At 45.6% G+C, this 15,964-nt stretch overlaps 1 protein-coding gene across 3 annotated transcripts in view; it reads left to right on the top strand.

Annotated features, from left to right (window-relative positions):
* The window catches only part of SYNRG (synergin gamma), a 208,515-nt gene that overhangs the window by 26,815 nt on the left and 165,736 nt on the right, over positions 1 to 15,964 (top strand). For all 3 annotated transcript variants that reach the window (XM_044288118.1, XM_044288119.1, XM_044288117.1), the window contains exon 3: positions 12,856 to 12,980. In XM_044288118.1, the coding sequence (XP_044144053.1) occupies positions 12,856 to 12,980 (125 nt within the window). The remainder of the gene's footprint in view (positions 1 to 12,855; positions 12,981 to 15,964) is intronic.

Genomic DNA, 15,964 nt, shown 5'->3' with positions numbered 1-15,964 from the left:
TTTTATATTTTTTTACATTTTTTTTTTTTTTTTTTTAGGTTCCCAATATATGTGCTATATATAATAGGTTCCCATATATGAGTCACTTTTTGAATTCAAATAAATTAACTTTTGATGATCTAATTTATTGAAATGCAACTGTATATTGTAATGGATAAAAATCCACTACTTTATACAAATTGCAATCTAATGAAAGAATGTACTTGTACTTTTTAAATTGAAACCAAATCGTTGCCTAAGGAAAACGTTAAAAACAAAAGTAACTTTAGGAGATCCCGTGACTTACCAGGCTCTCCATAGGATTGATAGTAATGAGCATTGCAAAATGGCTAGGGCAGCGCTAAAGCCCACCCATCAGAGCCGGTGAAGTCATCGGGAGCACTGCTGGGCGGAAGCAGATAACCCCTTTAACTCTTTGTCCCAAGCACATCTAGGGCAGAATAGGAAGTGGGGGCTGCTTTAGCTGCTGATATCTACTGATTACTAGCAGCTGAGACATGGGTCTAGTCTTATTTGAAAGCTGGTATTCCAGGCTTTGATACAAGACCAAAATTGCAGCATTAGCTGAACAGAAGCAGAAGATATCTAGTTGGGAATAAACACGGTAAAACCTGCTTTTACTTTCATTTTTAGCATTTTTATAGTGAACATAATGCTGTCATTCAGGTATTGTGAAAGCTTGGTATCACGTCTGATATGGCAGGTAACCGACGTGTGGCGCAAAGGGGAGGGGAGGAGAGTTCCCTTTCACTAGGGAGAGGGAGAAGTGGTGACCCCTAACTCACCTAGCACTGGAACCTGGCTGCCCTGAGGGGCTGCTAACCCGTACGCTGATCGCGTGCCTCGTCCCTGAAATAATCCGTAGGTAGTAAATAGGGCGGTGGGAGCTATAGTCCTCACCACTGACACCTAGGGTAACAACAGGGAAAGGACAAACACCACAAACAATCCTCAAAGGGAGACAACAACAGGAGTGAACCAGAGATCTAACCGCTCCAGTTCTGACACCTCCACAGCAACTCCAACTCCCCCAGAGGTCAGAATAGAAGATCTGGAAATAAGGTCTATATATGGCAACAAGGGAAGCAGAAAGGGAAAATATATATTAGCTGGGAGTGGCTGACAGAGAACAGCTGTAAGGAAAAGCTACAGATTCCTAAATGGGACAAAAAGGATCGCAAACCTAAGCAGCAAAAACCTGGACCAGAATCCATTCCCACCACTAGGTCATGGAGCGATCTCTTGAAACTGAGTGAGTAGCCACCCGCTGCGACCTTCTGACCCCAGGCAAAACAGGGTCAGCGATAGGTCGTGACACCCTTGGGACACTTGGAATGTCAGCTTCCAAACAATATAATCTATCTCTCTAGCTACTACCTACCCAGAGATATGAGAATTTAAAGCAGCTGTCCCATCTCCCCGGTTGGGGAGCAGACAGCCTGCTGAAGGAAAGAAAAAAAAAATGTATAGAAATGTGACATTATTATCATTGTAGTTAACCACATGAGAAAGTTGTGTTATTTATACCACACCGTGAATGCCGTAAATAAATTTCTCTTTCTCCCTAATAATAAAAGTTATTCAACACCTTCTGACCAGGCCATTTATTGAAAATCTGACGTGTCAATTCATGTGGCAATAATTTTAGAATGCTTTTAGGCTACTTTGCCACTTGCATTTTGGACGGATCCTTCATGGATCTGCAAAAACAGATCCGTTACAATAATACAACCGCATCCATCCGCCATGAACGGATCCGTTTGTATTATCTGTAACATAGCTAAGACAGATCCATCATGAACTCCATTGTAAGTCAGTGGGAGACTGATCCGTTTTCTATTGTGCAAGATTGTGTTCGAGGAAACGGATCTGTCCCCATTGACTTACACTGTGTGTCAGAACGGATCTGTTTGTATTATCTTTAACATAGCCAAGACAAATCTGTCTTAAACACCATTGAAAGTCAATGGGGGCTGGATCCGTTTTCTATTGTGCCATATTGGCTCAGTTTCATCAAGTGGACAGCAAAATCTGCAGGCAGCGTTTTGGTGTCCGCCTCCAGAGCAGAATGGTGACTGATCGGAGGCAAACCAATGCATTCTGAGCAGATCCTTTTCCATTCAGAATGCATTAGGACAAAACTGATTTGTTTTGAACTGTGTGAGAGCCCTGAACGGATCTCTCAAACAGAAAGCCAAAATGTGAGTGTGAAAGTAGCCTTACTTATCCAAGACATTCTGAGGTTGTATTCTCGTGACACATTGCACTTCATGATAGTGGTAAATTTGAGTCGCTATATTTCACCTTTATTTTTATTTAAATACCAAATTTACCAAAAATTTTGAAAGATTTACCAAAAACTTTGATTTCTCTGCTTTTAAGACAGATAGTGATACCTCATAAAATAGTTATTGCATTTCCCATATGTGTAATTTGTAGGCATTGTTTTTGTTAATGTCATTTTTTTTTTTTTTTTTTTATGTTAGATGGAGTACAATTTTTTTTTAAATCAGATTGTTTTTATTGAGATTTCAAAGACATAAAAGAGAACAAAGAGTCAACCCACCCCCCCTTCCCAAATGTCCTAGATCCAAGGAAAAGATTTCCAAAAGTCCCTTCAAAGAAGAATCCGATCCTAAAAAGCAATAGTAACTCTAATCAGCTGGAATCCCGGTACATAATTCCCAGTTGTGTAATACATATCACGAGTCTGTGTACATTAGTATATTACAAGGCAACTTAATAAGTCATATATAACACCTCTTTCCCTAAAAGGCTATACCTTTGTCCCTCTCTTATCTACCGCACCTCTCCCACTCCCAATGAGCAGTGGCACCATATTCCCATAGGTGCAACACCCAAAAGCATATATAAAACCGGGGCAGTCTGGACACCAGTTGTTATTTAGAACAACATCAATCTACAATATTGTAATATTGCAGCCACCTACCCCAAATCTTCTCATATTTCTTGATGTTATTCCTTTTCTGGTAAACAAACCTCTCCATTTGTAACAGTGTGTGAACCTTATGGACTAGTTCCTTAACCTTGGGAGGATCATGATCTACCCAATGATACGCTATCACCTTTCTTGCCTGATACACTATGCAAGTAATCGCTAATTTTTGTTCAGCAGGCAGTTGTATCAACTCAACACAGCCAAGTACACATAACCTGGCATTGGTCTCCATTCGTGTCTCGAACACTTTTTGTAATAAATCCATTAGATCCCCCAATATCTCCTCAGCCTAGGGCAATTCCACATGAGGTGTATCAGCGTAGCATTAGGTGCACCACACCTGGGACACAGGTCATCTGATCTGTACCCCATTCTCCTCAGGAGGGCAGGTGTCCGATAAACTCTATGTAACAATAACAGTTGTGACATTCTGTGTGTTTCGCCTACCGCTACATCCGTAAACCCTTCTAGAACTGCACGCCATTGCTCTTCCGTCAAGTCGTCAATATCCTCCCTCCATTTATCATACAATCGAAGAGGCTGCCTTTTAAATTGCATTTCCATAAAACTACTATAATGCAGTGATATAACCCCACAGTTCGATTCCCCAGAGCTCGCTAAATCTATAATCGGATTTCTGGAAGCCTGCGCAATCCCCCCTGCCGTGTCTTGGGAGTGGATAGCATGCCGAAGCTGTAAATACAAATAGAATTGGGAGTGCGAGAGCAGAAACTCCCTTTTGTAATTGGGCATATTCTTTCAGGGTGTCCCCCTCATATAGCTGATGCATGTAGGTGAGTCCATACCGTCCACAAATCTGAACGTCAGACACTTTATGCAGTTCCGTATACATAAGATTGGGCCAAATTGCAGTAAACCTGGTGTAACCTTGTATCCCTGCTATTTTCCTCCCTTTCCACCGGACTTTATGAACCACACGAAGTAGCGAAATGTCACTCCCTACTCTATCCAACGATCCATCCTCCAATGCTGTTATTAAATTCTTTCCCCCTACAAAATGCCGCACTATTCTCCCTGCTTTGTTAATTCCTTCCTCCATCCCCCACCCCCGCAGTTGTTGAAGTTGGGCAGCCAAATAGTAAATCCACGGGTCTGACACCCCAAGACCCCTGTCCGTTTTTGGCCTACAAAGTGTAGCTAATTTAATACGTGGAACTCCCCTCTTCCAGATCAAGTCCCTGAATATTGCATTAACCGTGACAAAAAATCGGGCAGGAACCCATATAGGTGCATTATGCAGCAAGTATAGAAGCTGTGGCATTAAAATCATTTTAAGAAGATTGACTCTTCCTATTACTGAGAGCGGTAACTTGGTCCAAGTCTGCACCTTCTGTCGAAACCTCTGTAACAGCGGAGTCAGATTCCGTTTTTCATAATCTGCAGCATCAATGGTGACCTGGACGCCTAGATATTTAAAGGACCTGACAAGTTCTGCCTTCTGTTGACCAGTGCTCTTGCCCCTCATCGGCAGAGAGCGTCATCAGTACAGACTTGGACCAATTAATACACAGACCTGACAGACTACTAAACCCATTTATAATGTTCATGGCTGCCGGAAGAGAGGAGTTCCATTCATCTAGGAATAGAAGCAGATCATCAGCGTAAAGGGCCACCTTTTCAGTAATCCCACCATATCTAAAACCCTGAACCTCATGTGCTTCCGTCAACGCCGCTGCAATGGGCTCAATTGCTATTGCAAGAAGCAAGGGTGACAGGGGACAACCCTGCCTCATCCCTCTATGCAGAGGGAAAGATTGGGAGAGAGCTCCATTAACCTTAATCCTAGCAGTAGGGGATTTATACAAGAGCTGGATCCATTCAGTAAAGATTGACCCAAAGCCCATCCTCCTGAGTACAGCCCACAAGTATCCCCATTCCACGCTATCAAATGCCTTGGTCGCGTCAAGGGACGCGACCGCCGCATTCAAACCATGGAACTGGCCCGTCTGTATATTTAAGAAAAGCCGTCTAATGTTAACAGCCGTCGACATATTGGGCATGAAACCAGCCTGATCCGAGTGTATACGTGTCGTGATCACAGTGTTGAGCCTAGTCGCTAATAATTTCACATCAACTTGAAGCAGTGAAATAGGCCTATATGATTCTGCCAGAAGAGGGTCTTTGCCCTGTTTAGGAATGACGACTATGATCGCCTCATTCATGCTGAGTGATAATCCACCCTGACGCTGCGCCTCCTTAAACACTTCTAACTGGGGAAGCAGGATAGGGGCAAATGTTTTATAAATTTCCGCAGGCAATCCATCACTCCCAGGGGCCTTGGCATTTGACAGATCACTCAGGGCTAATTCCAGTTCCGTAATCTTAATGGGTCCGTCTAAAGCTGTCACCTGATCAGTACTCCGTTTAGGAAGCTGTATCCCATCTAAAAATCTTGCAATCTCTGAATCCCCTGCTTTAGTTTTGGACTCGTAAAGGGATGAATAAAAACCATGCATAATACCCACATCCATATCTTGAGCAGTACAAACAGTCCCCTCAGCATAGCGAAGAGCAGCGACATATGCAGAGGGCTGTTGTGCTTTGGAGAGTAGCGCCAACAGTCTACCTGTCCTCTCCCCTTCTTCATAAAACGATTGTTTTTGGAAAAAACGTTTGTTCTTTGCCCTAAGAAGAAGCTTATCATTCAGTTTATGTTGTGCTTCCTGCCATTGAGCCCTATGTATTGGCGTGGGCTGCATGACATATTGAGTCTCTGCTTCCACCAATTGGGGTTCTAAATTCCTAACCGTTATTCGGGACTCATTCAGTTTTTTATTGACCTCCGCAATTAATACTCCCCGCAAAAAGACTTTCATGGTATCCCACACAATCAGTGAAGGAGTTCCTGGAAGATTAAGGGTAAAGAACTCTTTCAGCACATCCCCAACATTTGATACCGTGGGTAATACCGACAGCCAAAATGGATTGAATTTCCATAGTGGCCTACCACTGTTCATAGGGGGGAGGAAGTTGGCAGATATTAAAATAGGGGAGTGATCAGAAATTTTTGTGGGCAAATACTTAATATCACAGATACGGCCTCCCATTGCTTCATTCCCTAGAGCTAGATCTATTCTTGACAGTGCCTGATAGGTCCTAGAACAGCAAGAGTACTGCCGCACTAAGGGATTGCGCAACCTCCAGAAATCCATTAATGATGCTTCCTCTAAAAGTCTCCCAAACGGTGTAAGTTGCCCCCTCGATTGCATCTCAGAGGTCGACATTCTGTCACATTCAGTACATATCACATTATTAAAGTCCCCCATGATCAGTGCAGGGGTATCAGGATAGTCTGACAAAAAGGCTAACAGCTTTTTAAGGACAAGCGGGGAATACGGCGGTGGTATATATTCTACAGATAATACATTGTACATTAAAGAGTTTTCCATATAGGAAGACATAGCACCCACTCGGATCAATCCTCTTGTCTATGCAGCTAAAATTCAGCTGTCTGTGAATCAAAATACTTACTCCCCTTGCATAAGAGGAGTAAGTAGAATGATAACAGTGGGTCGCCCATCTAGGAGTTAGCAAATGGGATTGCTCCGGGAGGAGATGTGTCTCCTGTAAACAGCAAATTGCAGGGTGATATATCTTTACAGTCTCCATTACTGCTTTCCTCTTGATGGCCTCCTTAACCCCTCTAACATTCCAACTAATGAAGTTCACTGGATTAGCCATACTCAAGTATGAGGAACCTCATATGTACCAAATACTTTAATTTACATCTTATCAGCAGTTGTATCCCTTGGATCATACCTATGGACCTAGGACCCCCTTTCCCCAACTCCCTCTTTCCCTTCCCTGAATAACACCCCCTCATTATCCAACTAACTCTTGAAGTCACGCCTCCTGACAGACCCCACTAATACACCTTAATATTAAGGTCTGTGGGTAAATATAAAATCTATCAGCAGAGCGATCCCCCTAAACCCATACTACCTGGCGGAATTAAATGCTTCTGCATCACGCCAGATGTAAACACAAACTGTCAATCAGCAGAAACGTACAAAAATGGATAACATCCTGCAATAACCCCAATTATGAGTGAAAAAATAAACAGTGGTAGCATTGCATATCAACCTCTTGCATTACACAGTTATCTTGGCCCCTGACTAAAACACATATAGCAGGCAAGAAAATAACAATATCCAGCTATATCCATCAGTGCAATGCCACATATACCATATTCACCCTCCAGAGGGTATAATGTCCCTTTGCTAAGTGGACCTCTCATTCGCCTTGGTTTCTTTCCGCCCGGAGTTGCCTCTCATGCTGGTCTAGCCATCTGGATGCCTCCTTCGGGTCTTCAAAGAAGCTTGTGGATCCAAGAGCCGCTATTCTGAGCTTGGCCGGATACAGCATAGAGTATGATGCTCCAAATTTCCCGCAAACGCCGCTTTACATCCAGGAATCGAGCACGCCTCTTCTGGACCTCTATGGAGAAATCAGGGAAAAATTACACCCTGTGACTATCTATTGAAAGATCAGGCAGATCTCTGGCCTTGCGTAGAATAGAGTCCCTATCCCTATAGTGTAGCACTTTCATAAGGACAGGTCTTGGTGGCGCCCCTGGTGGTAAGGGCCGTGAAGGAACCCTGTGCGCCCATTCTATGGCAAATAAAGGAGATAATACGCCCTCTCCAAACTGATCCTTGAGCCATTTTTCAAAAAACTCAGTGGGGTTCGGGCCTTCCACCTTCTCAGGCCACTAACCACACATTATTGTGTCTCAGATGATTTTCATATCGTCCTGTTTTGCAGAAATGACATCAAGCCTGCGAGAATGATCCGCTGTTTCTATCTTAAGCGGGTGCACCGCATCTTCCATGTCCCCCATGCGATCTTCCAGGGACGTAGTGCGATCCGCAAGTTTTCTTATATCGCGCCTGACAATAGAAATGTCCTCTTTAATACCCCCATCTGCATAGTCAGGATGGTTAAGTGACTTGCCCCAGAAATGGCTTGGAGAACATCCTTTATAGTTGGCTCTTCCATATCTGAATATAGTGTATCAGAGTCTCCAGCTCCATCTTGATCTTGAATGGCGGCAAATCTGTTAGGATGCTGCTTCAGGCCCATCACCTCTTCAGGCCCTTTCCCCTCAGACTCCCGTCCCGCTCCAGTCAAGGAGGACTCACTGCGATCGGTACCGGAGGCGCATCTCTCTCTGAGAAGCTCCAGTGTGCGCGCAAACTGGCTCAGTCTCTCAGCCACCGTCTGCTGCAAATCGGACACTCGGTCTCTGCGCTTCTGTGTGGCGGTCCCGGCGCCATCTTGTGAGGAATTGCCGGCTCCTTTCCCGGCCCCCCGTTTAGACATAGCAGCTGTTTAAGATCACTTGTAAGTGGCGGAATCCCCTCTGGAAAAAAACGGCTGGTGTTCTGAGCGCTGTTTCCCAGGTATTTAGGCTTTTTTTAAGCTATTTTAAGCGGATAAATGATCGGGGTAGTGCAGGAGCTCCGGAGCTCACGTCCGCTCACATGCCTAGCAAGCCACGCCACCATGGAGTACAATTTTTAGATGCAATTTTTAAAATCAGTTTTTTTAGGACCAATTAATTTATGAAGTCACTTTGTGCTTACATAATAGAAACCACCCATAAATGACCCCATTTTAGAAACTACATCCCTCTAGTTATTTAAATAGTATTTACAAACTTAGTTAACCCTGTAGGTGCTCTACAAGGATTAAAGTAAAATAGAGGAAACATTTCACTTCTTTTAGCTGATTTTCCATTTTAATATTATTTTTTTCTGTAAGGCAGCAAGGTTTAACAGCAAAACACAAAATATTTATTAACCTGATTCTTCAGTTTACAGAAAAAAAGATAGATCTTGTGATATTTTTATAGAGCTGGTTGTTAAAAATTTAGCCATACCTAATATGTCTATTTTTTTATTTCTTCCAGTTTTGCACAATTTTTGCATCTGCATTTTCTGAAAGCCATATTTATTTTTTATTTTTCTGCCAATCACCTTGTGTAGGAATTCATTTTTTGAAGGAAGAGTTAATGTTTTTATCAGTACCGTTTTTGGATACATATGATTTTCTGATCGTTAAATATTACACTTTTTCTGGGCACAGATTTTATAAAAATTTTTTTTTTTTTTTTACAACATTCATTTGAGGGTATAGGTCATGTGATATTTTTATAGAGTTGCTGGTTTTGGCTCAAAATCACTGACTGTGTAAATAAAGCTTCATTCACACACCCGTGTCCGTTCTCAAATCCGTGAGAAGGTGGTCAGTGATGCGTTCGTGAAGAATCAGTGTTGGGTCTGTGAGCCCGTTTTTTGCTGTCTGTTTGCCATCCGTGTTTTACTGCCACTGAACAGCTGAACAATTTTCAAAGCATCTGTCATGGCGGGGAGTGGGGGAAACCCCCCACCATACAATGTAAGCAGGACAATGGTTGCAACTAGGCCAGGACGCCGGGATCAGGGAGCAGGTCACCTCCTATTGCATCCCTAATCCTCTCCCTAACTCCTAACCGTATGAGCGGACCCTGATTGTGGGACGGCTCATACCCTGGATACCTAATATCCTAAGTCGTCCTGGAAATCCCTCACTTAGGAGCAGGGGAGAGACGACCTGTTCATCCACAACACGGAGGAACAGGAGTCTCTGAGGCCAGGCTGCAAGGAGAGGGGAGAGACAACCTGTTCATCCACAACACGGAGGAACAGGAGTCTCTGAGGCCAGGCTGCAAGGAGAGGGCAGAGACAACCTGTTCATCCACAACATGGAGGAACAGGAGTCTCTAAAGGCCTAGAAGCAGGGAAAGGGAAACACATACAGCTAAAGGAGATGGCAGGTAAGCGAAACCAATAACACACTTACCTGCCACAGACACACTGACTGGAACCCGTGCACAAGTCCTGATGTCCCCACCAACATTAAAGGACACAGCACACACAACAACCCACACAGGAACCCAGGACACCATAGCTGCAATAAACGTGAGACACCATAAGAACATCTATGACCACAAGGGTGGCCCTCACTGGAAAGATGGTAAAGCCAGGAGCAGTGAACCACCAGCACACATCAAGCCTGGAGGAACACTCGGCTACAGGCTTCCAGCAGAGACTGAATAGCCCAAGCAGCCACACCCACAAACACACAACCCAGTGTTCACAGAACACTAGGAAGGGAGTTAACCCTTCCAACACCAGACAGAGGAAGGAAGCCACTTGAAGGGGAAGTGCACGCACAAGCATGCCAAACCACACGTTACCACCGGCAACAACAAGCATGGCAACTATGTCACGGCAATCACCCAGAAGGCCAAGACACTGCCATTGCATGCTCACAGCAACACGTTGCCACGGGAAACCGCAAGTGTGGCAACAGTGTCACAGTGTACACCATAGGCCGTGACAGCATCTCATCCTAATGATCTGTGAAACACGGATGGTTTTCAAAGACCTATAGACTATAATGGGCGTGATGGATCCGAGAACATGGAAAAAATAGAGCATGCATCTGTGCTAACAACACGGACCCACAAACTGTGCAAAAAAAATGATGTCTGAATTAGGGGTGGGCGATATAGGTGATATGGATTTTGTGCATATCGCCTATATTGCCAGACCGCGATATGATTGCGCTTTCGGCGCACACCATGTTCTTCTAAGCCGGCACAGTGGAGAAGGCGAGAGTCCCTCCCTCCCCACTGTGTGCGGCTGCCGCTGGCCTCCAATAGGAACAGAGTAGGAGGAGGAGGGGAGGGACTGTGGCCACTGCGCCACCAGTGAATGTGCCGGCCATATCCTGGCCCCTATGACTGAACGCTGAGGGGCAGGTCTCTCATGTGGCTACTTACCAATCAGCTCCACCCACCAGCTGACCGCGACATGGAGATGGTGGCGGGACATCCACCGAGATATTACAGAGCAAGACCGCTGTGTCACCACGATAGATTGAGGCGGAGTCCAGCAGAGTGAAGGCCTTCACAACGATGTCTGGCAGTGGGCAGTTCCGATCGGAGTCCCAGCAGTGTAATGCTGGGGCTCCGATCGGTTACCATGGCAGCCAGGAGTCACGCTACTGAAGTCCTGGCTGCCATGGTATGTTAGTGAGCAGCATTATACTCACGTGCGCTGTGGCCGCTGGTCGCTCCTTCTTCTGTCTGTGCGGCGCATTGCTAATGCTTATAGCATTAGCAATACGCCGCACAGACCTATGAGAAGAAGGAGCGTCTGGCGGCCATGGCGCACGTGAGTATAATGCTGCTCACTAACATACCATAGCAGCCTGGACTTCAGTAGCGTGACTCCTGACTGCCATGGTAACCGATCGGAGCCCCAACATTACACTGCTGGGACTCCCGATCGGAACTACCCACTGCCACCAATAAACTTCAGTTGTTCTGTTCAATTTTTCATTGTTATGTGAATATGCTTCAATTAAAGTGTAAATGCCGTTTCATTTCTTATCCCTTAATGGTATAGTACACCCTGCTGTATAAGTGCTTTTGTGCTTTAAAATTTGATCATTTTCAGTTTTACCTGCTAATAACTCCCACAAATGCATGCTACTTGCCTATTCAGCAGCTCTCATCTCACAGGGTTGCCATGTGCAGTCTGTCTTCTCAGTATTATAACAAGAGATGGATAAGCTCTGGGAGGAGGAGCTCAGCCCTGACAGCCTGAGCTGGGCTAAGGCAGAAAGTGGAGGGGTGGGGGTCTTCTCAATGGTGGCAGCTATATGCCACTGGTCTGGTTTGAAAGCTGACAGTTCAGGCTTTCATACAAGACCAGAATGGCAGCTCTAGTCCAAGCAACAGAGGAGAAATCACTGTTAGAAATAGAGTCGGGAATAATCGTGGGTAAAATCTGCTTTTACTTTCACTTTCAGCTTCATTCACAGCATCCTGATTTCTAGCACTGATATCTTCCCCTGTATCTTTTCCAGGCGATAACAGATTCTGCTGGCTTCCATTCCTTCATGAGACAATTCTTTTAAAGAGTACCTGTAACCTTTCCTGACGTCTGTTTTAACCCCTTAGTGACCACCCATAGATACATCTTTTTTACGGCGGTCACTAAGGGCCTTAGGCTGGGCTGCTGCTTTTTTACAGCGGCCTAGTCTAAGCGCTGCACAGGTCCCCCCATTCTGGTATTGTCTTAAAGCTTGGAATGTCAGCTTTCAGACAATACAAAGCCCATATTTCTAGATGTACCAAACCGGAGATATAAGCAGCTAAAGTAGCTCTCCCCCTCCCTGTCAGTCTGGAAGAGAATGATGGACAGCTAGCTGTTAAGAGGTTAAAAGAAATGCTTATTGATTTAATGTAAGTGCGGGGCTTATCTCTGGTTAGCTGTATGTGAGGATACACACTGCTCTGGGTACTGTGTGAAGTTATCTGCATTCTGATTGGTTCTGCTAGTTCATGTGAGGAGAGCAAGGGCTTATGGGAAGTGAGGGAAATACAGGATGGCCTCAAGGAAGGGCAACGATCATCATAGGAAGAGCAGCAGAGGCCATCTTAGGAAGTTGCTCAAATACAGGCACAGAGAAACATGGTTGCTAAGGGCTGAATACAGACATCAGAAAGGTAAAATTAGCTGAAAAATGCAGCTTCATGAATATCTTCCCTTCAACATCACATATGTTAGGGATTTCATTTTTGGTAGTGAAATGGCAGTTACACTTAAAATGCTACAAAACATCTACCCACCGTCTAGGATGGGTTTACGCATTGCTGTTTTGTTGCTTTTTAAAAAATGCAGAGTGCTGAAACCAGTAAAGGGAACATAAAGTTGATAACAGGTTCCCTTTAAATTTTTATAGTCGGAAAATTCGTTTTAATATATTTTTTTCACATCCTTGTACTCATTTAATGGTAATTATATATTGCATTTCTTAAGGTTTGATGCCTGTTCAACAGCAAGCTGCTCCATTTCCTATGGTACCTGTAATGCAACCAAATGTGCAAAATATTATGGCCGTTGGATACAGCCCTCAGATTCCCCAAAGAGCCATGGCTATGCAGGTAAATTAGTTTTTCTTATCCTATACATTTCTTTTTGTGCACTTTTGTATACCTGTGATATGACAAATTGCTGAGCATTACAAATTTTTGGTTTAGATGGTGTAGGAAAGCGCAAGGGGCCGTCATTGACGAAACATATGTGTCACCGAGGTTCCTGGCCCCGGTGAGGTAAGGGCCGGTAATTTTAAGTGTCAGCGGCAGCTAGTGCTGACTGACACTAATGGTTATTTAGTGTGGTTGGAAGGCCGATCCAGGCCAGCTCTTACTGACAGCAGCCAAAGTGCAGGATGGGTGGCTGTTCCCCACGTTCTAGGCCGGGTTTTAGTTAGGGATAACCCAGCCGGCAGTCTCAGCTGGGTGTGGATTATCCTCCATTTCACAGTGTAGCTGTGGAGTCTCTGTGGTTTGGGATCTGCATGATGTGTGCCGTACTAAAGGGCTGAGAGCCGCATTGGTGGGAAGCAGGCCCTAAAACCTGTTGGGGACTGCTACTGCCAAAACCGCTGATAAGGTGAGTGCTTTTTGTTCTGTGGACTTGTCATGGTGTGAATGAACACCAAGACGACAAACTGTCATTTTTGTTTATGTGTGAATAAACACTGCACTGTTTAAGTCAAAGACTTTGTTTTTGCCTCTGTACTGCGTCCGCTAATCTGCCTACCAGAGCGAATCCCCACATTTGGTGTTGGATGCAGTGAGACAGGTCTGAAGGCCAAACAAAACATTTTTGTTTTCCCGTGCACAAGTGGATGTCGTATATTAAGCCGGCAAGGTTGCGACCCGAGGCCCCTGACAAAATGGAGGCGTTTGTGAAATCCCTTGTGGCGGCTAACCAGCAGCAGGAAACAAACCAGCTGTTATTACAACATGTAATGGCATTGCAAGCGGCAGGAGCGTCCCAGAACATCCACGATGGCCAGAAAGCTGTCCACGTGGTGATTCCTAAGATGACCCTATCGGATGACGTTGAGACCTATCTGGCGGTCTTTGAAAAGGTGGCCGTGAGGAAATGGTTTCCCCCGAGACCAGTGGGCTGAGGTCGTCGCTCCGTTCCTGGCGTCTGGTCCCCAGCAAGTATTATTTTGATCTTCCCGATGATCAAGCAGCCAACTACCCGACAGTAAAAGGTGAGATCCTGGAGAGACTTGGGGTGAATGTGTTGGTCCGGGCCCAGCGGGTGCATCAGTGGGAATTTAACCCGGTTGAACCCACCAGACCACAATATTATGATCTGCTGCACCGATTGCAAAAAATGGCTGCAGCCTGACATTGACTCCCACTGCTATGTTGGATCGGCTGTTGGCGGATGTGTTTTGGAGGGCTTAAATGTACCCTCTCCAGCACTGGATCGGCCAGGTGTCTCTGGATGCCTTGGAGATGGTCGACCTGGTGGAGCGCTACGAGGCCACCAGAAATCTGCAGGGGAGTTCTTTTGGGAGGGGGCCAGTCAAACCCCGGGAATCTCCACTCCAAACCCGGCGGCTGGTGCCAGCCAAACCAGCCTGGGACTTACCCCCTGCAGACGCAGCCCCGGTTGTCTGCTGGCGGTGTCACGAGCCAGGACACATAAGAACTGACTGTCCCCATCGGGGTGAACCCATGGATACTAACTATAGCTACCCCCACTCCTTGTATGCAAGGAAGTTGTGCGCCACAGGTACCTCCGAGACTATAGACAATTGCCACCTGTGCCAGGTAGAAGTGGGGGACACCCTGACGGTGGCACTGCTGGATTCAGGGAGTCTGGTGTCCCTGGTAAGAGCTGCCTTGGTGCGGCCCGCCAAGTATACTGGCCGAAAAGTTGGAGTTGTCTGCATTCATGGGGACTTAAAGAGGACCTTTCACCGATCCCGACATTGTGAACTAAGTGTACAGACATGGAGAGCGGAGCCCGGGGATCGCACTGCACTTACTATTATCCCTGGGCGCCGCTCCGTTCTCCCGCTGTGCCCTCCGGAGAAAATAACCTCCCAGGCTGTGAGCTCTGCGATGCGATTGGCCAGCGCTACAGCAGAACAAGGGCAGACTCCGCCTACTATAATTTAGTGACCGAAATCTCCGCCTACTATAACTTAGTGACCGAAGATACCGGAGGGCATAGCGGGAGAACGGAGCGGCGCCCAGGGATAATAGTAAGTGCAGTGAGATCCCTGGGCGCCGCTCTCTGTGTCTGTATACTTAGTTCACAATGTCAGGATCGGTGAAAGGTCCTCTTTAAAGGACTATCCCACCACCCTGGTCTCTCTGTCAATGGTGGACGCATGAGGTGGCCGTCGCCACTAAGTTACCGTATGAGTTAATAATTGGGAGAGACCCGCATCAATAAATATCTCCCATCCCTTGTGGATCTAGATCAAGTCGGTTTGGTTCCGGGGAGACAGTGCAGAGATGGTACTAGGCACATGCTCAATCTCGCACAGCTAGCAGCAAAATCCAGCAACCCCACAATGCTAATTTCCCTAGACGCAGAAAATGCCTTTGATAGGGTGCATTGGGGGTTCCTGGCCAGACGCTCCAGTCATTCGGTACCGCCAAAGTACTAGCCTCCTGGTTTTATGTCCGACTCGTTAAGTATCTCTAATGGAACACGGCAGGGGTGTCCGTTGTCGCCGCTAATATTTGCACTGATAATGGAGCCTCTGGCGGCCACAATTAGAACCTGTCCCCAAATTGAGGGAATTAAAATAGGCAAGACGTCCCATGTGATCGGATTATATGCTGACGATGTATTACTGACCTTAACAAACCCAGAAAGTTCTTTAGCTGCTCTCACACGCGTACTGAACAAGTTTTAAAAATGCTCGTACTATAAGCTCGATATCACTAAAACTAAAGTTCTGGATTTATTTATTCCAGGAGGTACCGTGGGCAGGCTAAAATGTCCTTTTCAATGGGAGGATAGGTCTGTTACATACCTAGGGGTGGAACTTGCCCATAGTGTAGCGTAAACAATTTCCATTAACTTCAAAAACCTGCGGGCAGAG

This window comes from Bufo gargarizans, chromosome 3 (assembly GCF_014858855.1).
Source record: "Bufo gargarizans isolate SCDJY-AF-19 chromosome 3, ASM1485885v1, whole genome shotgun sequence".
Lineage (NCBI taxonomy): Eukaryota > Metazoa > Chordata > Amphibia > Anura > Bufonidae > Bufo > Bufo gargarizans.
Note: the sequence above shows the minus strand (reverse complement) of the source record. Positions and strands in the feature narration are given on the sequence as shown.